The 25502-nt window shown below is 42.2% G+C and overlaps 1 protein-coding gene across 1 annotated transcript in view; it reads left to right on the top strand.

The window, feature by feature from the left end:
- Positions 1-824: 824 nt before the first annotated feature.
- The window catches only part of ANKRD28 (ankyrin repeat domain 28), a gene marked incomplete at its 3' end in the record, with an annotated part of 89835 nt that continues 65157 nt past the window's right edge, over positions 825-25502 (top strand). Inside the window, exon 1 of the mRNA XM_081883174.1 lies at positions 825-990. Within this exon, the coding sequence (XP_081739300.1) occupies positions 964-990 (27 nt within the window). The 5' untranslated portion in view covers positions 825-963. The remainder of the gene's footprint in view (positions 991-25502) is intronic.

Here is a 25502-nt window from a genome sequence, read left to right on the forward strand (position 1 = left end):
CTTTTTCATCCCGTGTGGAAGCAGTAGCTGGCTGATGGCAGCTCCTATCATCTTGTGCATTTGCTAAAAATACGTTCTCTTGGGAGCCATAGTGAATTTTGACTGAATTTCCATGAGTCGTGCTTTTAAAACCTGAACTGAGACCTATCGATTTCCAGCTGGGAAACCATGCACTAACTATAACGAATCAGCTGCAGAGGTGTGAATCGGACTCTGCCTAAACCTGGATAGGGAGGCTGCAGGCAATAAAAAAATTATAAAGGATTCCAAGGTGAAGCCCAGGAAAGGGCGACACACCTCCACCTTGCCCTCACTAATCTCATCTCCCCAGCCCTCCTTCTCCCAGAAGCCACTGGCACATCTTTCGCGCCCAGCGCGCGCACTCTGTCTCTCTCTTTCTCTGTGCCGACCCTCCTCTCTCCCTCACCTTCATTCCTGCCAATCACACGCGCACTCCCACCCGCACACGCCAACCTGCCTTCCAATCAGCCTCGGCGCTCGCCGCGCCGCGCCCCGCGCCCAATCACTGCCGCCATTTGGTGGTGAGTGACGGGCGTCGCGACCCTCATCGGGAGGGCGTTAGGGAGAAGAAAGGGGAGGGGCGGATCAAATCGACTCTCTCTCCGTGCCACATTATACCCCTTAGTGAAAGGGCAAGATTGAAAGAGAGAGATACTCTGTGTGTTTTAGCGGACAGGAGTGGAAGAGGAGAGGGGGCGGGGCGAAGAGGTACCTCACGCTCTCGCCCCCGCCCGGCCCCATCCGCGCGCCTCGCAGCAGAGGCAGCCGCCGCGCCAGGAGGCGGGGGCGTGGCCGTGGGCGTGTCCTGCCGAGCACGGGCTGAGCGGCCCAGGCGCTGAGGAGGCGGGGCTGCCGAGGGAAGGAGTCGTTGGCGGCGGCGAGGAATAGCAGCGGTGGCCCGTGAGGAGGCGGGGTAGTAGTAGCGGCGGCGGCGGCCTCGCCATGGTTTTCCTCAAACTACGCGAGCAGGTGGGTGCCTCAAGCGCGGCGGCGGCGGCCTTCCCTTCGCCGCCCTCAGCCCTAACGTTTTCTGAGGGGGCGAGTCCCCCTCTTTGGTGAGGGTGACAGGCTGGGGGGCGGGAGAGGCACTATGGCGGCATTAGGGACGGACGGAGGTGGGTGGGTGGGGATGGCGTGGCCCCGCCGTGGCCCCCTATCTCTCTCTTTCTCAAAGGCTTCCGGCGTGGTGGTGACAGGGTGCGTGTGTGGCTGAGGGAATACGGGCCGGAGGGCGTTGCTTCGCCCCCTCCCCCCCGTGCGCGCGTGTGTGGCGGCAGTGTGCGCGCCCGCCTGCTAGGAAACAGCGGGGGGAGTGGTGTTGCTGCTGCTGCTCACTCCTCCCCACCCCCTTTCGCCTTTACCTCCTGGTAACTCCTGGCTCCTCCTCCTCCTTTCCCAGGTTACTCTGTGGCTCAGGCCTAACAGGTGGCAGCGAGTCGTTTTTCCTCTCCACCCCCCCCTCCACCGCCACATTTCTCCTCCTCTCCTTTCCCGGTATACTCGTGTGCTGAGAGCCCCCCCCCCCGGCACATGCACGCACGCCCCCTTTATTATGCCGTACGGCTCTGCTCGCCAGCTCCCTGCACACACACACACACACACACACACACACACACGGTGTATAAAGGTGCAAGCAGACAACACACACACACATACACACATCTCTATATATATGCATTTCGGCCTTCTGTGCTTGCACCTTTATGTACTCCTCTGCAGGCGGCTGCGCAGATTGGACAAAGTGGTACCCCTTTGCCCTACATGGCCGTGGCTGAAACTGTGCTGGGAGCACTAGGAAGAGCCCTGGTGGGTCTCAGAGCAAAGGTCCGCCTCCCCCCCCCCACTCCGTTCCAGTGGGGGCCAATTAGGGGTCTCTGGGAATGCTCCTAATGGGAGCTTGTTCTATTTCTGACATAAAAAAGGGTTTCTTCCATCCCCGTGTCCGATATCGGAGGACCCCTGCCACAAGGAACCATTTAATTTAACATGGACAGTCTGATATCACTCGGTGTTGTACATGTATCTAAGGGGCTCAAATAACATACTGGCATGCCTTCCAGCCTGATCTATTTAAAATGATACTCATCCTTCTCTCTAGCACTCATGCCCTTAACTCTCTCATATCCTAGTCCATTTTAATATTACATTTGTGGCCCATCACTCAAAGGCCTTGATTTCGTGTGGCTTACAAAGGCCCGTTTCATTTTGTTTTCATCGCAACTCCCTGAGAGAGATCTGGCTGGCTAAAATTTAGTGACTTGTGCTGTCTACACACTATACCTTTAAAACATATGCTTTCCCTCAAAGAATTTTCAGCACTGTAGTTTAAGGGCTGGTGGGAATTCTGAGGAGTAAACTACAGTGCCCAGAATTCTTTGAGGGTAGGAGTGTGCTTTAAAGGTATACTGTGTGTACACAGCCTTGGCTGTTTTGTGTTGACTTTTGTGGATGAGTAGAGATCTGAACCCAGTCTTCCCTGTTGCTAAGCCAGCATTAATCACCACACTCACTTCTGCCACAACAGCCATATCTGCTTCTATAGTTTCCATTTGCAGAACAATATAATTCTATATTCATTTCCTTAGCTGATGTATGAAGGTCAGAAAGATCCAAATTTTGCAGTGTTTAAGTGTCTGCTTGTCTTTCTCTGCCTCCCATTAATGTACCTTTTGTAAAGTTTTTTCCTCAGAAGTTCTTTGCTACTGGGAAACATCGGCTTGGGTTTTTTCTTGTTAGATTGTAGATTTGCTACATAGCAAAGATTTTCATTTATCGCAGCCATGTTTTTACTGCGTATCTCATCACCTCCTTTTCTAGCCTTGACTTGTTGAATGTTGGCTTGCTTATTCAAAGTTGTTACAGCCTTCTGGCCTGATTGCTATATTGCCTTTTAATCTGTAAAATACATGTTTGCAGTATACTAGGGCTCTTTCTAACACTATTCTGCTGATGAACATTTGCTTAGAATATTCCAAGATCTGCTTAATGGAAGGTTTTTGACTTGCTGTTTATAATTCTCCCCACCCCCACTGTTGTGCAATACACATCCTTACTCATAGGCACGAGAAGTACTTAAATTATGGAAAAGCTCCATTGCACACTATTTATGTCTACTCATTTCTTCTCTGTGTTCTTATTAGCTAAACTCTTATACATATATTTATGGATTTAGAAACCTAAATCTATTTTCATGTTAATGTGCCAATGTAGTGGTACTGGAAGAATTAGAACCATTTGGACGGGGGTGGGGGGTGGGATAGAAAATATATCAAATTAAACATGAGGTCAGTATAGATTTTAGCCTAATAACTTCATATACTGAAAACTGTAATGCGAGCTTTGGAGGTTCAATGGTGCAGGTAGTCAAACCCTGAGGAGTGGGAGGACCTTGGGGAGTTTGATCTGTGTCTCTCATTACCTACCTTCCAGACACTCCTCCCATAACTTTTCCAGCTGGTGAGCCACCTGTGGCACTTCCTCCTGTTATATAGGAGCCTTCATTTCCCCTCCACAGGAAGCAACTCGGACTAAATCTGATGCTGTGCTGGAACCCGCCCTGCCTCTACCAGTAGGACACGAGAAGCCAGCATGCACAAACCCCACTAAAAGGAGTGCCTATTTGCTTGGGACTCCAGCTGCCTTCCAGACTACATTCTGTGCTCATCCCATCCTTCAAAAGAAAGGTGCAGGGGCATGTGGCTTTCTGGTTCAGCGTCTTAGCCCGCAAACTAGCCATGCTTTCCACCTCTCATGTAACTGCTAATCCTTGCAATTTTTGATGTGTCTTCTCTACCAGTCTAATCTGAATGCCTTTGGCAAAACTGGAGTCATGAGTTCCAGCTCTGCATCGGTTGGGGAGAGCCAGGACAAATACATAGTATTGTACTTGCTGAACTTGTTCATTTCACAAAAAGCCAAACATTAAACAGTAGGATGGAAGAAACCACCTGAAGTGCTGTTAAGGTACTTGGTGATTGGAACTGCAAAATTCCTGGTATGAAATGGGTATTGGAACTTGTTAACAATTTGATGCCATAGTGTGGGTGTAGATCTCTCTTGGAAGAGTTGACTTACACACTGGACAATGGGTTCAATTGAAAGTAGCAATAAGGAGATTGCTCTGTCCGCAAAAGCATTTCTGCTCCCTGATGGAATTATCTTCCTTCTCTCCCTGCATGCTGTTTTGGGGATCTCCTGACCCCTTAGAACTGATTTGAGGGGTGCAAGGGAGGAGTTGTCAGGGGGTGGCCCTGTTGCACTAGTGGGACTCGTTTCACTGGAACCAGCTAGCACAAGTATTTACAGTGGTACCTCGGGTTACAGACGCTTCAGGTTACAGACTCCGCTAACCCAGAAATAGTACCTTGGGTTAAGAACTTTGCTTCAGGATGAGGACAGAAATTGCGCAGTGGCGGTGTGGCGGCAGCGGGAGGCCCCATTAGCTAAAGTGGTGCTTCAGGTTAAGAACGGACCTCTGGAACGAATTAAGTTCTTAACCTGAGGTACCACTGTAGTTGAATACAGCTGAATTATTTATTTAAATAATTTGTAAACTGCCCACTATTCAATAATACCATGATGCAAAAAAGAAATAAAAAAAGATTTGTTAAGGTGCAGGAGCCTTGTAAGGAAATGAATGTGGCAACTGTACAGAGGAATGGTTGGATGCATACTATCCATTGTTGCTGGTCTGCGTTGCACTGGGAATCTTGCTGAAGTGCTGCCTCAAAAGAGCCTAAAAAGACACAGGGACTGTAATGCATAATGCTTGCCAGCTCCATAGGTGGTAATGAGCAATTGAGAGAAAGTGGTTCCAGCTCAGTTCTTATTCCTCAGCCATACTCTCCACACTCTTCTTCTGTTAGGAGGACTGAGGATTGAGAAAACGGTCACTCAACTCAAGGAATTTCAAGGCAGTGCTGCTTGCACTTTTTGTTTCTGCTTTGTGTGCCCAGTTTGTGACCCTGTAGGTGAAAAGTTGTAGTAGTGAGCTAGGTGTTCATTAATAATGAGCTGATCCAAATGTCCCCACCTAGGCATGAACCCCACCTCCTTTTCTGTGCAACACTATTAATGGTTAAAAGTGAAGTGCCTGCCAGTCAGGGTCAGCTTTTCTGCTTAATGCATACTGAACATGTATATGAGAGAGGCCCCCTACTTCCTATGGAAGGAGGAAGGTTTGACTAGCCAGTGCTATTTTTAATAGGAAGTTGATAATGAGATGCGATGATGATGCATGCTTTTATAGCAGTCTTCATTTGAACCTGTGCACCCCCAGAGCAGAATAAGAAAGTCATTTTGGGTGTTTGTGTCTTGGGGCCCTGGGAAAGTGTATCTATAAGCAGGGCTTTTTTTCAGCTGGAACTCACCAGAACTCAATTCCGGCACCTCTCTGGCACCATTGCTATTATAAGAGAACAAGGGAGGCATTCATGGTGAGTTCCAGCACCTCTTTTTCTAGAAAAATAAGTAAGGGTTCTATACTTATACAGGTGGCAACCATTTTGTATGCGTTCAATTGGTGCGCTACTGGTGGAATGGGGAGTTTTTGGCCCTGGAATAGGGTTGGAATGGGGCGGGTGTGGGGTAGGCTTATGGTAGGTTTACATGTGCTCCACTAATGCATACGATGATCCAGAATGCAACTCCCACGGGGAGATGCCTGTATAGTAAATTTCTAGCTTGCACTTCATCACTGATCTTAGAGGGAGTTACAAATGATAAAAACATCTAAGCTCTTAAGCAAGTCAGTATAACCTCTGAAAGGATCTATTACAGAGTGCTTAATTGCTGAAGGATTAATTGAGTTCTGTTCTGCTATAAAAGCCTGGATGAATAGGTACATTTTCAGTTGGTGTCAAAAAGCAAAGTGAGCAATATGTTGTTATATTCGGAGGCTGAGCTTATGCAAAATGCTCTGTCATCAAGGGCCCTTTCCTTATCTTTCCTATTACCAGTATTCTACCTCTTGTGCTCTTGGTGTAAAAGGTGGTTAGACTGATACATGCATTCTTATAATTTTAACTATGCATTCCGTGTCAGGGGTTTATATGTTGGCAGTAGTCTGCCATGATTCTTTGCAGGATAAGTTAGAATCCTGTCCTGTTTGGTGTAGAAGTAGAGTGGGAGGAAATGGGACCAGTGTTTGCTTTCTTGAAATGTAGCCGATGGACTTGCAAGAAACTTTAATTTAATTAAACTTTAAGTTTAAATGTAAACTTTAGTTCTGCTTTCTATATACTAGTTATACTGTACATTTGTATGGACTGGGAGTTGATTTTTGTTGATCTTTGAAAGCATGGAAGCAGTTAATGCATAAACTCTAGAATTCAGGGGGCTGAGAATTTCTGTTTTGGGTGGTTTCATGCTCTATTGTTATGACTTCAAGTTCTCTTTCCCTTCCCACATTCAGTCTGCAGCAGGGGTGTCAAACATAAATGTGTTGCAAGACTAAATTCCTTGCTCAGGAGCTACACCCAGAATTTTGCAACAGAAATATCAGTTTCACCTGCTTCCAACCAATTAGACATTTTTCTTCAAAAAACACACTAAAAAAACTTCTTGCTTCTTAAAACATTTATAGCATGAATACAAGCAAAATGTGTCTATATAAACAGAATTGTCTTGCTTTGTCCTCAAGAATTAAGCTGCAGTAATGTAGCTGCCTTGAAGATCAAATATTTTCCACCCATCGTCCCACAAAAGTTAGGCTTCTGTCAATGCTGTGTGAGAAATGAGTATTCATACTCATATTCCACATCCCCAGATTATCACCAGCACTTAGGGTTAGAACAGGGGTCGGCAAGGCGTACTGGGCATGAGCCGGATCACTCCCGCGGAGATCCTCCGTGGGCTGGACTGGCATAGTGCGACGCTGAAAATTGCATCTGCGCATGTCTGTGGTGCTGGAAATCGCTTCTGAGCATGCCCAGATGCCAAAAATTGCGTCTGCGCAGAAGCGATTTCCGGTGTCTGGGCATGCCACAGAAGAGAGTCACTGCGCTGCGGACAGCTCGGTTCGGGGGCGACTCATGGGCCGGTTAAGCAATCCTCATGCGCCGCTTCTGATCCATGGGCCTTAGGTTGCTGACCTCTGGTTTAGAAGGTTACAGTAAGTAGAACTCAAAATTGGCAGAATTCCCCTGACAGGGCTATAAATGCTTTGCCCTATGCCTTCCTCACTTGCTTTAGGATTTCCTTTTTGCAGTAGTACACCCCCTTGTACTGCTAGGTTCTGTATGCCATGGGTGGTGTATGCAATGGCCTGATCTGGTTTTCCTTGGTGGCCAGACCCCGTCTTTCACTGGTGGCAGCACTGCCACTTGGGAGATAAAGTGTGCAGAGCTCCAGCAATTGTGATTTCTCATAACTGACACTGAGCAAAGGGGTTTCCAGTCTCTCCACCCAGTCCAGTGGCATAGTGGGTATGCAAATGTACCCTCCCCCATCTAATTGATCATCTGATAAGTGGGAGAGGGAGCAATTGTCTTTCTAATCACAGCAGTTTTTCACCCTATTTCTGTAGGGTGGAATTGTAGTGTTGGAATGGACTAACTCCCTGGTCATCCAATCTCTGCTTAAAAACCTCCAAGGAAGGAATGTACGCCACCTCTTGTGAGACTGTTGCACAGTCGAACAGCTCTTACTGTCAGAAAGTTGTTCTCATGTTTAATCAGAATCTCCTTTCTTGTAACTTGGATCCATTGGTCCTAGCCTTCAGAGAGGAGATAACAAGCTTGCTTCATGCTCCATGTGATAGCCTTATAGATGGCTATCCTATTTCTCTCAGTCTCCCCTTTACCAGGCTCATGAGGAGAAGAGATCAAAAGCTTCCAATTTTGGTTTTGAATGAACATTGTTGCATAATACATCCACACTTGGAAACTCTAGTTTATTCTAACTGGTTACTGCAAGAAAACCAGAATGAAGTATTAGTTTCAGATGCAACAGACAGTTGCAACAAACTACAGTTTGATTAACTGGGGCCATGTGAGCCCCAGGTTTACTGTGGCAGATCTGCTAATGCTAAACAATGGGTGGTGATCCTTTTTTTCTGTTGAGGACTGCATCCTCTTGGTGGTAATCTGTTGGAGGCTGTTTGCTGGTAGTGAATGGGATTGCTGCCAGGTGTAGGCATGGCCTGAGCCAAAAATAGGTAGAGCCATCCATTTTCTCTCTTATGCTCCTCACCATGCAGGCTGCTCAGAGTGGAACAGATTGCTTTTATAGTAGGTCTGAACTAATTACTCGGAATGGAATTTCCCTCCTTCCATGATTCCATCCATTTTGCTTTGCCCTCCTTTCCTTTATGAGTTTTCGTTAGTATAATGAAACTAGGTTGCAGGTTACAGGTTGTACACCTGAGTACTAAATCATGATCTGAACCTGGACCACTATGTCCTTATAGCCCATTTGTACTGGCACATCTTCACTTGGTCGCAGTTGGCCAATAGCCAGGTTCAAAATGCCCCTGTCTAATTTTGAACACCTGTCTAAAATCTACGTGTAACTGTGGAATGGGATCATCCACTGTTTGGGACTGCTTTGTTTTCAGTGTGCTGATGGCATTCAGCTCTATCTCTCCTGTTAATCTTCAGGCAGTGAATCAGTGGATGTGTTGAATTGATGCCTGGCTTCATTAGTGGACTGGATGAAGGCCAGTTAACTGAAGCTCAATCCTGACAAGACAATGATGCTGTTAGTAGCTGGTTCTTCTTACTGCATGAGGTTGTGCTCCCCCTGAAGGAATAGGTTTGTAGTTTGTGGGTTCTCCTGGATTTTATCACTGCTTTCTATTCCTTAATCACGAGGATGCTGGCCTGGTATGCATTGCCAAGATAGGGGAGCATATCTTACCCAGCAGCATCAACCCAGGCTAGAGGGTCTGGGAGATGGGGCTGCTGTGAGTGCTCTGATGGAGGACTTTTGGTGGTTCCCCGTACCACTGAAATTCAGCTGGCCATCAGAAAGGACCATTTGTTTAGTGTGGCAGACCCTGCCCGGTGGAACTCCCTACCAGCAGCAGTTGGTGACAGCCATCCTTACTTTCATTAAGACGTCTCTTGAAGACTTTCACATTTGGACACGCCTTTGCAACATGAACTTCCTTTTTAAGCCTGTCATAATTTATTGATGTTTTAAATTATGCTTATGGATATTGTTTTTGATGTTGTATTCCACCTTGCTATATTTTTTATTGAAAGTGTGACTTATAAATTCATTCATATATATGAGAACACAAACTTTGGACTTGAGGGCATGCTTTTTCTGCTTTAGAGCTCCTTTGCCTTCAATGTATGCTTCAATGTATGCTTTATTAGTCAAGGTAACCATGAGAGTTACCTTAATCTTACGTAGCATGCCTATTGTTGAAAGTCACAACACTTATGGTCTTTCTATTAAGCTTTAGCTGTGGTAATATGATACTTACACATTCTAACCTTGGCAAGTGGAACAGAGCCAATCCAGCTTTTCTGCCTGCTCGAGAAACTTGTTTTATTTTGCTTCTATAAAACCACCAACAACAATTTTGAGGGCGTCTCCCTCTTCACACCTTCTGTTTTTCAAGTTGTGCTTTTAAAATGTGCTCATGACCAAAATTTGTATGTGTGTATATGTAGCTGTGCATAGGATACTGGTGCATTCTAGGGAACAGAGATCATATCCTCTGTGCCTATTTGGTTTCAGTGGGCTTATGGCATGCTGGATTTCTGAGCCCTACCCCCTTTTTAAATGGTTAGAGTTATGTGACTTCACTTACATTCCATTGAAATCATTGTGGGAAGTTAAATCACTGATCTCATTGAACTAAGTACAGCTTAGTCTGGAGCTAGTCCTTTATCTGCTGTGCTCTGTTTTTATTTTTAATCTTGCTGTTACTGTTTTTAAATTGCATTGATTGAGCACCATCTTGGGCATTCTCACCTTGATGCCATGTTAAATTTCAATTTGCATAATATATGGTGATTGTAATGTTTTCCAGTTGTAAATAACCTGTATTACATTTCAAAAGTTTGAGTTTTAGCTTTAGTTGGTAACAGTATTAAGTTATTTAAATTGTATTCACATTGCAATAATTGTATGCTGCTTTACATTACTATACATAGGTTAACACCTCCTTCATTGCAGTAAATTCAATGCATATGGCATAATTTGTCTTTTTTTGTTGCAGAATGCATTTGTATTTATTGATGAACTTAATGCTTGATTCTAAATGGTAGTAATTATAAAAGAAGCTTTTCTTGTCCCTTTTCAATATGGCTTTTTGGAGCTTTTATATAGCTATTTTAACTGGAGAGTCAAACCAATGAAATCTTTTGTTTGGTTCCAATTTGATTTTGAGTGAAGTTGCTGTGATTCAAGGCAGTAAGGGTTTCAGCGGCTAGTTCAGAACACTTCTGGAGCTGGTTGAGTCTGGTTCACATAGGAAAGTAAATACAATTCAAACTACAATGCTATTTCACTAAGTGGAGTGGTACAATTAGTTGAAAGCCATAACCAACAAGTACTTTGAAGTATGCATTAAAAAACCTAGAACATCCAGTATCATAATCATAACATGCTCTTATTTTGTACTATTTTGCTTCCTGCTTCATAACCCTTTAAGAAGACAGAGCTTAAGCCAAGACAAAGACAAAAATATGTGAAAAACTGTACCTTCCTCATTCATTCTGAATGGGGCAGTGAATGTGCTACTTAAAAAAAAAAGTTGAACCCTTATTCTGAACTGGTAACTCGCTTTTTAAGCAAAGGGTACAAGTTCCACAAACTTTCAAATAGTCTTCACATTCAGGAAAAAGCAGTGGTTTAATGTGGTCTTTCCTGCACATAAGAACATATTGATTTGCATAGGGTTCTGTTTTATCTTGATACAAAAACTGTTTTAAAAGAGTAGAGGTGTGTGTAGTTACTTGCTTCAGATACAGTTCACATAAGGGTATATTAAAGACTGTATCAATATTGGTTTGTGCTGTACTGTATATATCCTGGAGAGCTTCATAAACATGCAGTTGCCAGTGGCATCGCTATTATAGCCTAGTGACCATTTGCTTGAGCACTTTGTAAGGTAAGGACAGATATTGTCTCTAGGGTTCAGAGGCACCTGAAAACAAGATGACTTACTAGTGAGCGGGGTGAATTTGATTTAAATCAAATCAATTTAAATCATGATTTAAATCACTAGTCAGTAAGACTTGATTTTTTAAATTTTTTTTTACAGAAAGACTCATTCTTGCTGGTATAATCTTAATATTTACAGCCAGATGAAGGTTTCATTTTTGGAATAATAAATTTTCAGAATAGTTATATCAAAAATTACTGATTTGGTAATACTATTAGAAATACATTGACAGATAATTATAAAATTATTGTGAGGTTTAGTAAGTTAACTTTATATTTGGGCAACTTTTCTGCTGTACTTTATTGGAAGGAGAAAAATAATCATTTCCTTAATAACAATTTAAACAATTTATTTAACTAAAACAATAACATTATAGCATGTGTATCCATGTTTGTTAACTGATGTGGTTAAACATTTTTTTTTTAAAACAACAACCTTAGATTGAGTTTTAGCCCACATGAAAAACTTAAAACAAACCCTTATTTCCCAATGAATAGCCCTTGGACCAGGGGTCCACAAACTAAGGTCCGCGGATTGGATGCGGCCTGTCGGGCTCGTTAATCTGGCCCCCGAACCTTACAGACCCTGCCGCCCGCTCAGTCAGTCCCCGTGCTAAACTGGCACAGCACGGAGGCCTCGCTGCGTGGGGACTGACTTCTGTGACGTGGCTTCTGATGGGCTGCAGGAAGCTCCTGCAGCCCATCAGAAGCTGCAGACGCCTCTGGGCAGGTGGCAGCGCTGGCGTGGCCTCTGCAGCCACGCTGGTGCGGCCTCTGCACTGCCGCCGCCTCCTCCCGCTTGGCTCTTCCCGCTAGGCCGCCTCAACGGGAAGGAAGGGGCGTCACCCAGAGGCAGCCAAGCGGGAGGAAGTGGTTGAGGGGGAAGAGCTGAGCGGGAGGAAGCGGCGGCGGCACAGAGGCTGCCTCCGCTACCCAGGCCAGTGGCATGGGCTCTGTGCCCCGCCGAAACACAGGACGATGCTGACACTGCCGAAGACGAGGCGGCGTTGGCGGCTCTGGTGTGAGTGGCGTTGGCGGGGGGAATTCCTTTTCGGGGGGTCCTTTCGGGAGGTGCTTTTGGGAGAGGGTGGAACTGGTCCCCCACAATGTCTGAGGGACAGGGGACTGGCCCCCTCCTGAAAAAGTTTGCTGACCCCTGCTTTGGACTATAATGCAATGCCCTTTCCACCTGGCCTAGGGGACGGGACCCAGACTTGCCAGCTCTACCAAACAGGCTCATGAGGCCGGAGGAACATTGCTTGGCTATTGTTTTATTGATTTATTGGTTTAATATTCTATAAACCACGTTGAGATTTTTATTAAAAATATAAATCGGTATAGAAATTTTGAAAATAAAATAAAAATAATAATAATAATAGCAACGTAACCTTAATAGAAAACTATCTTTAGAAAGATTTTCCCTCCAAAAGCATTTTATTTTAAAAATTCAATTTAAATAAAAAACAACCAATTTAAATATTTATGATTTTTTTAAAAATTAAAATCACCCTGCTAATGAGTGCTTCTGAAGCTTATTGTGATGTTTGGGATAAGATCCTGCTTTTCCCTTGAGCTCTCCATGTGGGAAGGAAGATAGGGTTGGCAGAAGCCACAGATAACAGCTAATTAGTAAATTCAACCACTGTTTGCTCTTGCCCAGGATTCCCTGAAGCATATATAAGTGAATGCTGGCATAGGTATAGGATGGAAATATGTACAGATCATCTCCTTGCCTGACACCCAATGCTGTGGGTAATCAGAGGACTGGCTGTGAGCTCTTTAGGCAGGCAATGATGTAGCTCAATTCCAAGTTGATTCGGAACACATCCACAAACAGGACTTTACCACAGATGATGGAGCTAAACTGGCATGAATCACTGGGTGGGAAGTGGGGTCTTGACCCAGCTTTGCCCACTTTGTACTTGATACAGCACCAGCCTAAGTTAGGCGTGTGGGGTATCAGACTTGCTGTGGTCCACAAAACTGCTTTTTTATTCATCAGGAAACTTATTTACCCCGAGACAGGCTATTAGGGCCTTTATCTGATGCTTGGCCAGCAAGACAGACTGGGGATGTTGTTGTTGACTGCCCACCCTGCTGCCCAACAGCTGAGCTGGCAGAGATGTCCCAAATCTGGTGTCATGGAATCCCAGGACATTGATTGTGGGGAACTTCAATATCCACACCAAGGTTGCCTTGACTGGGCTGGCTTTTGGACTTTGTGATCTCCAGGACAACCAGGGGGCTGTCTCATTGGACACAGGTTAGGCCATACCCTTTATTTAGTCTCTGCCTCGGGATGTGACGGCATGGTTTGGATATTGGGATGGGGGCGTTAAAATTATCTACCCCATTGTCATTGGCTGCACTATCTGAAGAAGTTTGGAGGGGAGGGAGATTCATTAAGATGATCTGTCTCTGAATACTTATGGAAATTGGTGGATTCCTCAATATGATGGGAACTTTTCCAGTGGCCAAAGTTCACTATGGAATAGTGAGACTTGATGGGAATAGTGAGGCCTGATGGGTTCTCAGCATAACTGGTCCTTAGTGTCCTCTCTGGCACTGTGAAGCCCAGGTTGCTTCCTGAATATATGAGGGAACTCAGGGCAACTAAACAGACTCGGTGACTACTAGAGTGCAAATTGCATAAGGCTCAGTGTAAAGACAACCAATCAGGTCATGTATCCACACCAGGGACCAGAGGAGATATGACTGCTGGGAGGAGCGCAGAAAGAAGAAATGCCCTGGTCTACCTGCATCAGCACAACCAGGCACCTTTGTCTGCCTCAGCTGCAGCTAAGCATGTCTCTCCCGTATCAGTCTCTACAGCTGCAGCAGGCACTGTAATTTCCCAACAGTTTGACTTCACCCCCAAAGGTGCACTCTTCCATTGTCTCCCGAGACAGACTGATGCCAACCAAACACAACCTGGCACATGATATAGCACATAATTGCACCTGCTGCATGGAGTGAAAGTAGCAAAGAATATTTCTTTTGCAGCTTCCATTTCATTCTCAAATTGCTGTTCAGCAGAGCTGTTTTTAGTTGTGCAGGGATTCTTGTTATCTACCCAAATGTGGCAAATTTGCTAGGTGCTTCAAAGATTAAACTTTGTGTCTCTATATTGTTCTCACAGTGGCCAACCATTACCTGTGGGGAGCCTGCCTGCAAGCTTGACATGAGCGCAACTGCACTCTGCCTACCAGCAATTCTAGCAGATCTATCCTTGTTCTATAATACATATAATACATTAATTGAAGGCCAATTTTTATATTTATAAGGATTTGTGGTGAATGAGTGAGAAATACAGTGGGATCTTGGTTTTTGAACATGCCTCGGAAGTCAAACATGCCACGCGGCTTCCACTGAGTGCAAGATCCTGAGGCCTAGCTGTCGGCTATTGAGTTTTCGGTTTTCGAACGTTTCAGAACTCGAATGGTCTTCCGGAACGGATTATGTTTGAAAACCGAGGTATCACTGTACTTTAAATGTTTATTCTATGCCTCATTTGACCTTACATTATAGTCAGTGTTCGAAATTCTCCAGGCACCAGACATATTTTGCGATTGGCGTGGGTCTGAATGCAACCATGTGGAGATTTCTGGATGCCAGGTTGGTGACTTGACATGTCCATCTGGCTGGTCTCTAGCTTTCTTAAGCAAGTAAGATGAAGAGCTTAACTTACTGCATTTATATCCTACCTTCCCCCGCAAAAGTACATGGTTCACCCCTCTTCTTCGTTAATCCCTACAAAGACCCTGTGAGGTAGGTTAAGAGATTGTGATTGGCCCAAGGTCACCCAGTGAGATTCATGGCTGAGAGAGGATTTGAACCCTGATCTCCCAGATCACAGTCTGAAACTCTAACCACTACATCACACTAGCTTCCTAGAGTACTGCTATGGGGCAGCTGTATAAATTAAGTAGGTAAATAAATATGGGGAAAGCAAAATGTCACTTAGAGAAGGGTCTGAAATACTGTCCTTGAAGGTTGATTTTGTTTTATTCTGGTTTGTTTTATTTGATGTTTTAATGTTTGTAAGCAGTTTTGAGTTTTAGTCTTTAAAATATAGTAGAGAAATACAGTAGAGAAATGAAAGGAAAGTAATAATAATATAATAAGCTCCATTGTAAAATTAGTGAGTAGACATTCCTTGTGGCAACCGTAACTTAGGTTTAAGGTGCCATTTGGCAATTAGCTTATACATCTGAGATTCTAACACTAATATGGCCTGGCTTAGATGAGAATGAACAAGTCTTTACCCATGCACAGAACTCTCTTACTCCTCCCTTCTTGTGAGCCATAATTCTATCAAGATGCCCCAAATTAAATATAGCTTCTCTATTTCATACAGAATGGGAAACTGTGGTTACCAGCTTTGGAACAAGCAAGGGTCTAAAACCATATTCAGAACACTGTTTAAGGTCTTCTCTTGATCCAAACCATAGTTTTCTGGCTAGTGAATTCCTGGTTTACTTGCGCCTTGCACAAAGGAAGGAGCAAGGAAGCTACTTACTTAGGGGTGTTATTCTCTGCTGAATAAGCTGATATACATTCATCCAAATGCAGCTAATATGCCATCAAGGAAATATTTTATTTTTGTATTTCATTATAATTCTCTATCTTTGCAAGGTTTGTCTGTGGACTGAGATTGCATAATTAACAGAGACAGATCTGTGTCAAAGTTCCGCATAGGACTAATTCATTTAAAAACATTGTGACTGTGTGATGAACATCAAGTATTGAGGGAAATTGCAGACTTGCAAATCTACTGGAAAAAATCAGGGGTGTACTACGACATGCTATTGCTTGCTCTTCCATAATCTGCTTACTTAATAACTGTGGTTGTGGAGTCCCTTGACAAAGGATAGTGTTTGCCTAGTGGAGCATGTAGCTACAGTAGGAAAAACCAGTTACTATAGAGCTTTAAAGATCAAATTTCATCAAAAATATTCTTCCAAATTAATACTCAGCAGACAACTTGTTCATCTTGGAAATATATGAATTAGTTTTCACCAGTATTGCTGTTTGAGTGGGAGTGAGTAAGATAAATTATTAGATAAACTCTGCTAATGCTCAGCATTTGACACCTGATTCTATGGCATGTTAGATTCTGCTACAATAGTTGTATAAAAATGTTTTATGTTATGCTTAACAAAATCTCATGCAAGAATGGTCTGTATTTCTACCACACATGTCCAGTGCAATTTATCATAGTTGTGTAGTTGCATGATAGCATAGTTGCATGACAGCAATTTAACTGCTCTAGTCATTTGTAGCATGCTCATTACTGTGATCTTCTAGTTGTCAATCACTGTTTGAGACTCTGCCAGCCAATCACATGAAGTACTTTTACTATTGGGAGACCTAGTAACAAGCGGCTTTCAGAGTTTGTGCTTTTATTCTCAATAACTGTTACGAAGCATAACATAATTAGTCAGTATTGATACTTACCCCATTTTTCTTTAAAGTTGTACATATAAATTTAGTGAGAAACATTTTTCTCCAAGTGTGTCAATGAACATGTAGGTTTGTGTCTTGAGTTTTATTAGATTTTCATCTCTCTCCGAGTCTTGTAGTTCATTCAGACAAAAAGGAGGTGTTTTTTGCCTTTTACTGTGCTCTACAAAATATTTTATTTATCTGCAAGTTTGCATCACCTTCTCCTTTCCTCTCTAAATTAGCAAAAATGTCAGTGAAATCTATTAGATATTGTGGCCCTCAAAATCGAAAGTCAAATAGATTTGTCAAATTGAAGTCAGTGAATTTAATTGTGATCAACATTAGTTTGAATAAAGCTCATAACCTTTTACTTAATTTTGACATAGCTAACATTTGGAAAAAGACTCAGCAAATCAGCAGTCTCAGTAACCTTTATGATAAAAAAATAAAAATGTACTTAAGAACCTGGATAACGGTACAGTTCTGTCACACCCTGAATGGGTTTTTTTGGCGTGCAGGAATAGGGCACACAAATGAATGTGCACCAGAGAACTGGTGGAGCCAGAAAAGAGAGAAAATTGTCTTGATGCATGAGGGTGAAGTCAACACTATCCTAATAGTAGAGTTTACATAGCACAGACTTGACCTGTGATTTGAGCTGCAGAAGGAAGTTTATTGGGTGTCTCTCTCTTTGGATTCACTTTATGCTTCTACCACATCCTTGGTGTTATCCTAGACTAGCTTTCTCCACTCCAGTGATTTCCAAGTGTTTTGGACTCCCAACTCCCTATCACTCCCAGTCTGAAGGTCTGGCATGATGGGAGTTGTGCTCCAAAACATCTAGAGGGTGCCAGCTTGGGAAAGTCTGTCCAAGACAGTGGCATTTGCCAAGCAGGTTGCTGTAGCCTAGAACAGCTTTCTGTCAATTACATCTTGGAGGACATGGCCATGCCACATTGAACCATGCTTTCATAACTTCCAGGCTTGACAATTGTAATGTGTTTTATGAAGGGCTGACCTTGAGAAAAATGATCCAGATGCTTCAGCTGCTGCAAAATGCTGCAGCCTGTCTCCCTTTAAATGAGACTGTGCAGCCTTGGATGTGCCAACTGCACATGCTACGAGCATGCTTCTGACCCAAAACCAAGGTGCTGGTTTCAACTTAGAACTATCTACACACATGGGATACACGTACTTTAGAGACCACATTTCCCTATAGCCACCTTCTCACAATCATTGTTTCTGAAATTGGGTCCTACTTCAATCTGACTGTGCAAAATAGTCCCTTTGAAGCAGCCCCTGAGACTAGGAATATTGCACCTGATACTTAGGAATTATTTCTCTGCCATTGCATTTCAAAAGAGAAATCCTCAGTTTAGGGGTGTGTTTTTTGGAAAAACATACCATGAACAGGCACCTCAAAAGCATACTTTATTAAAGAAGTTGCAGTGGCGTTATTCTCTTTGGTTTGAGACTGGATAAGGTAATGACTGTACAGACTTACTGTAGCCTTAGAACAGAAATGGGGAACCTCTGGTCCCCAAGATGTTGGGAGTACAGCTCCCCAACAACACCTTGAGAGCTATGTCTGTGCCCTAGGGGGAAAAGGATGCATGCAGTGTGCTAGTGCCTTGTGTAATTTCCGTGTGTGCCTTCAACATTTAAATAAAATAGATTTAAACTACAGTAGTGGTAGACTTGTGTATGATTCTTTAAAATAGCATTTGTTACAAGTGAAACAATATTTAATGTATGCGGTAGTATAAAATAAAACTGATTTAAAATGCAGCTTTAAACTTAAACCTTATTTTGTCTCTTCTACTCCCCTCACAAATTACTTCCCCCCCATATGCTTTTCTCTAGGTAGATTTTGTTGGGTTGGGGGACACGAACCAGGGGATCAGCACTGCCTCTGTTCCTTTTCTTTCCTCTTCATACCACACATGGTGGTTCTGCATCCACATTTTAGTTAACAATAAGACTTTGCTTTTGGTTTTCAAACCGTGTTTTCTTTTTGTATTGTGCCACCATGTGGCTCAACTATAAACTACTGTCATATAAGCCAAATAAAAATAAAGGAATATGATATTACATGTAAACTGTTTGGAGTAAATGCTGGTGTAAAACTGAATCGATGGACTAGTTTCTCTAACTGCTGAAAATGGGTTTTTCTAAAGTACTTGTTGGCTGATCAGTAATTTTTCAGACTAGTCAGAACTGCATTATGAAAGCTCTTGGAAGGTCCCTTTTTAGCAAATTTGGGTTCTTACATTATAGAATTTAACATTGGTTCCTGCAGTATCCTTTAATTTCCTGTTGTTTCATACTACAGTGGTACCTCGGGTTACATACGCTTCAGGTTACATACGCTTCAGGTTACAGACTCTGCTAATCCAGAAATAGTGTTTCAGGTTAAGAACTTTGCTTCAGGATGGGAACAGAAATCGTGCTCCGGCGGCGTGGCAGCAGCAGGAGGCCCCATTAGCTAAAGTGGTGCTTCAAGTTAAGAACAGTTTCAGGTTAAGTACGGACCTCCGGAACGAATTAAGTACTTAACCTGAGGTACCACTGTATTGTTAAAAAGAACCTAGAAATGTAACTTTAACTGTTGCAATTCCACCCACCCCATCAGTTTAGCTACACAAGTCTATATCTGCAGATTCATTTGGATTTCTGTTTTGGATTAACTGCATTTTATTGTACCATCTGAACTTTTGTTTGACGTTGGTTTGTTTTTACAAGCCATAGTTAAGATTATGGTCTAGGTTCAACTATAACAAGCTGCAGTTAATTGAAAATGGAAGTGAAAGCTTCCAAACTGCTTTTCATAGACATGCAAAAGGAGGAGTGAGGATGAGGAAGCTTGTTAACCTATGGCTTGCTGCAAGTTGTTCTTGTAAGGCTAACTGGTTGTTTAGAGTTACCGTACATCTGAATGAGGCTATAATGTTAGAGTTAATTCCCCTGATAGCCTAATGCTAATCTTGGAATTTAAATACCTTGGCTCAGGGGTCAGCAAACTTATTCAGCAGGGGGCCAGTCCACTGTCCCTCAGACCTTGTGGGGGGGCCGGACCATATTTTGGAAAAAAAAAAAATGAACGAATTCCTATTTCTCACAAATAACCCAGAGATGCATTTTAAATAAAAGGACACATTCTACTCTAAGGTAACCAGATTTTTTTCAATGAATCTGGGGACACTTTTCAACTTCAATGGATTTTGTATGGGGACTGATTTGTGAATCCGGAGACTGTCCCCAGGAAACGGGGATGTCTTATATAACCATATTCTACTCATGTAAAAATATGCTGATTCCCGGACTGTCTGCGAGCCGGATTTAGAAGGCGATTAGGCCTGATCTGGTCCCTGGGCCTAAGTTTGCCTACCCATGCTTGGCTAGTATGCTAGGCTTATTAATTTATACGCATTAAGTATTAAGTGATCATAGATGGAACCATTCAGGTTGGCCCTTACCATGTACATTTGTTGTTGTTTTGGCAGTTTTAACTCTGGGCCTGCCTGGTGGGTAATAATGCTTCTTCTGATCATTGTGGATGTAGGAAGGCATGTAAAAAATGGAATTAATTTGTTTCACCAAAATTTTGGAATGTATTACATATTTTTTAATGTGAAAATGGCTTCCACCAGCCACCCCACATTAGTCTGAGTGTTTTTAAAAGTGACTTCTGTGATTTGAGGGACAGTGAAGAGATGGATGGCACTGATACCATGGAAAAGTAGGGGGCAAGTGGTGCAAATAATATAATGGGGCTTGTTGGTGTGAGGTAGAGTTAAACACCACAACCTAACTATACCCAGCCGTTTTGTCGTAGTCAGCCACTTTGCTAGTTGTACTGTATGTTCTGTGATTGACCTATATGAGAGGCAGGGGTGGCTAATTCAGAGATTCATTTCCTCTGCCTTTCTCATCAATGAACACTTAGGCAGTTGCTTTGAACATTTGGCACCTATACTGGACAAAAAAAATAAGAACATTATTTTTTGTGTTAAGTATATGTTGCAAGTTTCTTCAGATTATTTTTTGGACTTTTCACTGATACCTCCTGTATATAGTGTAAAGTAAGACACTCTCATTCAAATGTCCTGCAGCTTTTAATTTTCTGTTCCCAAGAGAGTTTCCTGTTTTACTATGTGTGAATTTTTAAATTTTGGTGCGTGTACTTGCAGACTCTAGTGATTATCATGCTGTTACAAAGTTGCTCTGAAGAACAATGTCTTAATTGCACAATCTTAGATTGAAATTTCAGATACTGTTTAGAGTGGCTTCTTTCTTTCCTTTCAGGCAACATTAATTAGCTAGAGATGTGATATTTTAAAATCAGGCTTTTAAATATAGATGGGAAGAAGAGGATTGTTCTGGGTTGGTAATTAGCAAATCTGTCTGGAATTGTCAGCCTGTATTTCAGTATATCCATAGATGTAATTATTGGGATTGTTTGCTAGACTGGATTTAAAATTCTGATTTTGTACCCCAGGGGGCAGTAGTTTACTTTATATAGTGGCTTTTTCATTAGCTAGTGAAACTGTGCTAATATATATGCATTCAAAACTTGCATTTAGTTTATGGATTTTTACACACAGAACCCAACGGTCGAATAGAAACCTATAGATTAAGAAATCTCTAGATTACTGCAGAAATGGGACTGTGTCATAATGACCTCTGTTGTGAGGCTGAAATAACAGGCTGATTTTAAACTAGTGATTTAGATGGATTTTCTGTTTGAAAAGTTTGCACTTTTAAAAAAATGCCATTGAAGGATAGTTTACACTTTAAGATTGGTTGTACCTGTTAAGCTTTAATTTATGTATAACTCAACATACACAACAGATTTATACACATCTGATTTGTACAGTCAGTTCACATTCTAATCCACTTCCAACTAATGCATGCTATCAGCCTTTCCTATAGAACATTTTGATGGAGTCTCATGATAAGACAAAAAATCTTGTTGCATGTCAGGACAAGAAGCAGACTTTTTATCGCTCACTGTCAGAATAGTCGGCCCTTTGTGGGTTCCATCTCCAAAGTAGATTTAGGGATTTCAAATCCAGCCATGAATCATGGAATAGGTACTCATTTCAAAGACATAAATTTCTTTTCAATGCAGCCCCTAAAGAGGCTGACAGCAACAAATAGCTGTGGGACAACACATGAGAGTGTTTGTCACTCCAGGTAGAGAGAGTTGTGTTAGGTCAGGTCCATCCATCTCCCTCTGCCCAGGTTTCGATTATGCAGATCAGGTCAGCCTGTTTGTTCACAATAACATTATGAATCTTAGGAACTGGGTTAGTGTTCAGTAACACCACCACCAGACCTCCAGTGATGCCACAGGTAAGAGGTCAGAGCGAGCAACAGAATGCAAGCTTCTGTAAGCCTCTCTCGGACTCAGCCGCCCTCTAGCCTCACTTACCTCTGCCTCCAGTAACTTGAATAGTTGATATTCCTGAGACTTCCTTGCAAGGCCTCCCTTCCAGGCACATTTTTCAAGGACTCTCTCCTCCATAACCACACACTACCCCAGGAACTCACAAAAACAGCAGTGCAGGCCGTAACAGGAACTATATATTAACAGTATCATCAGCACCTCAGTTAACCTGAGAAATATAAGTAGCATTCACATTTCAGATTGAATTATTATCGGTTTTGAAATGTAGCAGTGATCTAGCTAGCACAATTGTCTTCTGAAATGTTTTATTTGGTGAGAAGTATTGGGTAAAGAATAAACCAAGAACAGCATTTGAGTTTAGCCATAATGTGGACAGTGAATAAAGACATGTAATTTATTCCTGTTCCGTATGTTTACTAATTTGTAAGCATATACATGAACCCCAGAGAGTCAGATTTATCCTGTTCTTACTCACTTGAACTGGTATTTTTAATATTCTTTCTGCTTCCAAAGCATTACTTTGGAAAATCTTTCTTGAGCTGGTATAGGATTGCATATTCCTGATGAACCGGAATCTCCCCCAAGGATTTTTGAATAAATAATTAGGCACCATGCATCTGATTCAACGATTAACCTTGATCCTGGCTAGTTTTGCAAAGTCAGATTGTGCAGATGTAGTGATGATGAGTAATTCTTGCAGGAGTCACATTTTTTCAGATAAAAAAACCCGGTATCCATGGAAACTGTAATTCAATTCTTTCACATATGCAGTATGTCTGTTCCTAACCGCTAGAACAACAAATAGTATGTATGATTAGCAACCTAGTTATTTCCTGACATCTTAATGCATATGAATTTTGAGAAATGTATTCATTTGCCTTTGGCCAAATCTATAAGACATTAAAAAAAAATCTTTTGAGAGCTAAAATTCACAAAACAACAATAGGAAAAAACAGCCTCCCTCTGTCTTTTTTGGTGTCTTTCATGAAGGATCTTGTAAACCTTGCTAAACTGGCTGCACATGCTTATTTTGGAGTTCTCTTTCGCAGAAAACTCTTTGCCAAACAGGCAGCATTTGTATTTCTACCTTTTGTAATCAAAAAGACTCATGTATGTTATTTGACAATAAACTTCTGGAAACAAAACAATCTGAATTGTCACGTACTTGAACAAGAGTCTATTTGTAATTTCCAGGATGGAAGAAAGAACTAGAGAATAGTGTCCAAAAAGGAAAACATAGCATCTCCTCTCCTTTGAGGTGGTAAAGAAACATGGATAGATTTCTCTAGTCACCTGATTTTAGCTGATCTATTAATACCCTTCAAACCTGGATGCTTAACGGTGCAATCCTATAAATATCTGCTCAGATGTAAGCCACATTGAGCTCAGTGGGATTTACTCCTAGGTAAATTCATATAGAATTGCAGCTTAGGTAACTTTGCCATGTGCTCAGTTCTGAAAACTATTTTGTCATACGTATATTCTAAGAAAGAATGGGTTAGATCTCACCAATTTGCTCTTCCTCTGAATAATGTAACGGAAGATATTACGTTCCCAAAGAGGCTGGAGTTGGAAATGCCCTATACCAGTGATGAGTCACTGCTGAAGATTTTAAATAGTTGTAATCAGTGTGTTGTCCACACCCTTCCACAGGCCAGAATAATATGAATCATTTTCTTCTGTGTTTCCTAAATAGTTTGAGAGGAAGTAGCATGTATTCCTGTAATAAGTTGTAAAACGCTGGTGGTATCCTCCCAAGTACTGCTGCTGATAGACACATGGGATTTTCAAAAGATTTTTCAAATGGTTTTGGTTTGACTACTAGACAAACATTTTGTAACCCTAGCAACTTACTTTAACTATAAAGATTATTTTGTATGGCTTTCTGTTGCCACAGATAAATATAACAAGGTGCTAAATATTGATATGTTTGAATGCAAACAAATTATTTAAAAAAAAAATAGTTGAAGACTAGTAAGTTTGAAAACTATATTCAAAATTGTTCCTCCCCCTCCCCCCCCAAATTATAAATAATCAAGGTAGGGCTTTTTCCTCAGCCAAGGAATAACAAAAGAAGGACTAATGCATCCAGCTCAGATTGTGCTTCCTGAATGAGCCAGAGCCTCCATAATGTGTCTGATCCCTGACTCATGTTTTGACTGGTAACTAGTATTTCAAAATTTGAGACTGAGGAAGCCAGTTAGGATGTTCTATGTTAAGGAAGCCTTGTGCCCCAGGTGGAAGAAAGAAGGCTCTCAAAATTGCAGTGAATTTTTGTGTCTTGTTTTTTTAAATGAAGATACATGCAAAATAGTCAAATGCTCCACTTCCCTAATAGTCACATTGCTACTTTACAGCTTATCTTCCTTCTGCAGTTGGAAATATGTGCAAGCTGTCTTATTTTTGCTGGGTATATCCTGGGCACTTATTTTCTGTCCGCCTCTTGTCTAGTGAACTGTGGGTGGGAAATCTTCAACTGCTTTTGTCACACACAGGAGATATTCTCAATTAAAAAACCCCTAGAAATAATCCAGACTACCACTTAGACTCATAGAGAATACACACACACACACACACAAAATCACAATCTCCATGCTAAAGAATATACTCCCATTTATCACTTACTATACTTCACACGTTAAAGATTAGATGCCTTTCTAGTTTTCTGTGTAAGTGTTCAGCCTCAGTGGCAGTTAATTTGTCCTGCTATATGAGATATCATGCATATCAGGGAATTATGGAATATACAGTCATCAAATGTATCCCAGTTCTGCCTCATCAGTAGTTCTATTCCTTTTTAACAAGGTTACTTGATTGTAATGTTTAATCTCTAGAGACTTGGAGGTTGGCTCTATAACGGGGGTCAGCAAACCTTTTCAGCAGGGGGCCGGTCCACTGTCCCTCAGACCTTGTGCGGGCCCTGACTATTTTGAAAATAAAATAAAATAACAAATTCCTATGCCCCACAAATAACCCAGAGATGCATTTTAAATAAAAGCACACATTCTACTCGTGTAAAAACACGCTGATTTCTGGACCGTCCACGGGCCAGATTTAGAAGGTGATTGGACTGAATCCGGCCCCGGGCCTTAGTTTGCCTACCCATGCCCTAGTCTAATTCTCTAGTATTGTGATTTCTCATATTCATGCCTGCTGTTCCTGCTAGAAAGTAAAGGCTGCCTGTGTGATTTGGGTTTGCAGTGGTGGTGGCAGTACTTCTCAGCAAGAATTCATAATCCTGGACTTTTGCTGTTCCTTCTAGAAAGTAAAGGCTGCCTGTGTGATTTGGGTTTGCAGTGGTGATGGTAGTACTTCTCAGCAAGAATTCATAATCCTGGACTTTTGTCACTTTCTTCCAAGAAAGAAAATACTATTGAACTGTTCTGGACTTTAGTCCCAGTAAACATAGAATCATAGAATTGTGGAATTGGAAAGGACCTCAAGGTTCATCTTGTCTAACCCCCTGCAAAGCAGGAATCCCAATGATAAGGCTCCTGTTGTGTCAGAT

The sequence above is a fragment of the Podarcis melisellensis genome (assembly GCF_964234715.1).
Source record: "Podarcis melisellensis genome assembly, chromosome: 12".
NCBI classification, from domain to species: Eukaryota; Metazoa; Chordata; class Lepidosauria; order Squamata; family Lacertidae; genus Podarcis; species Podarcis melisellensis.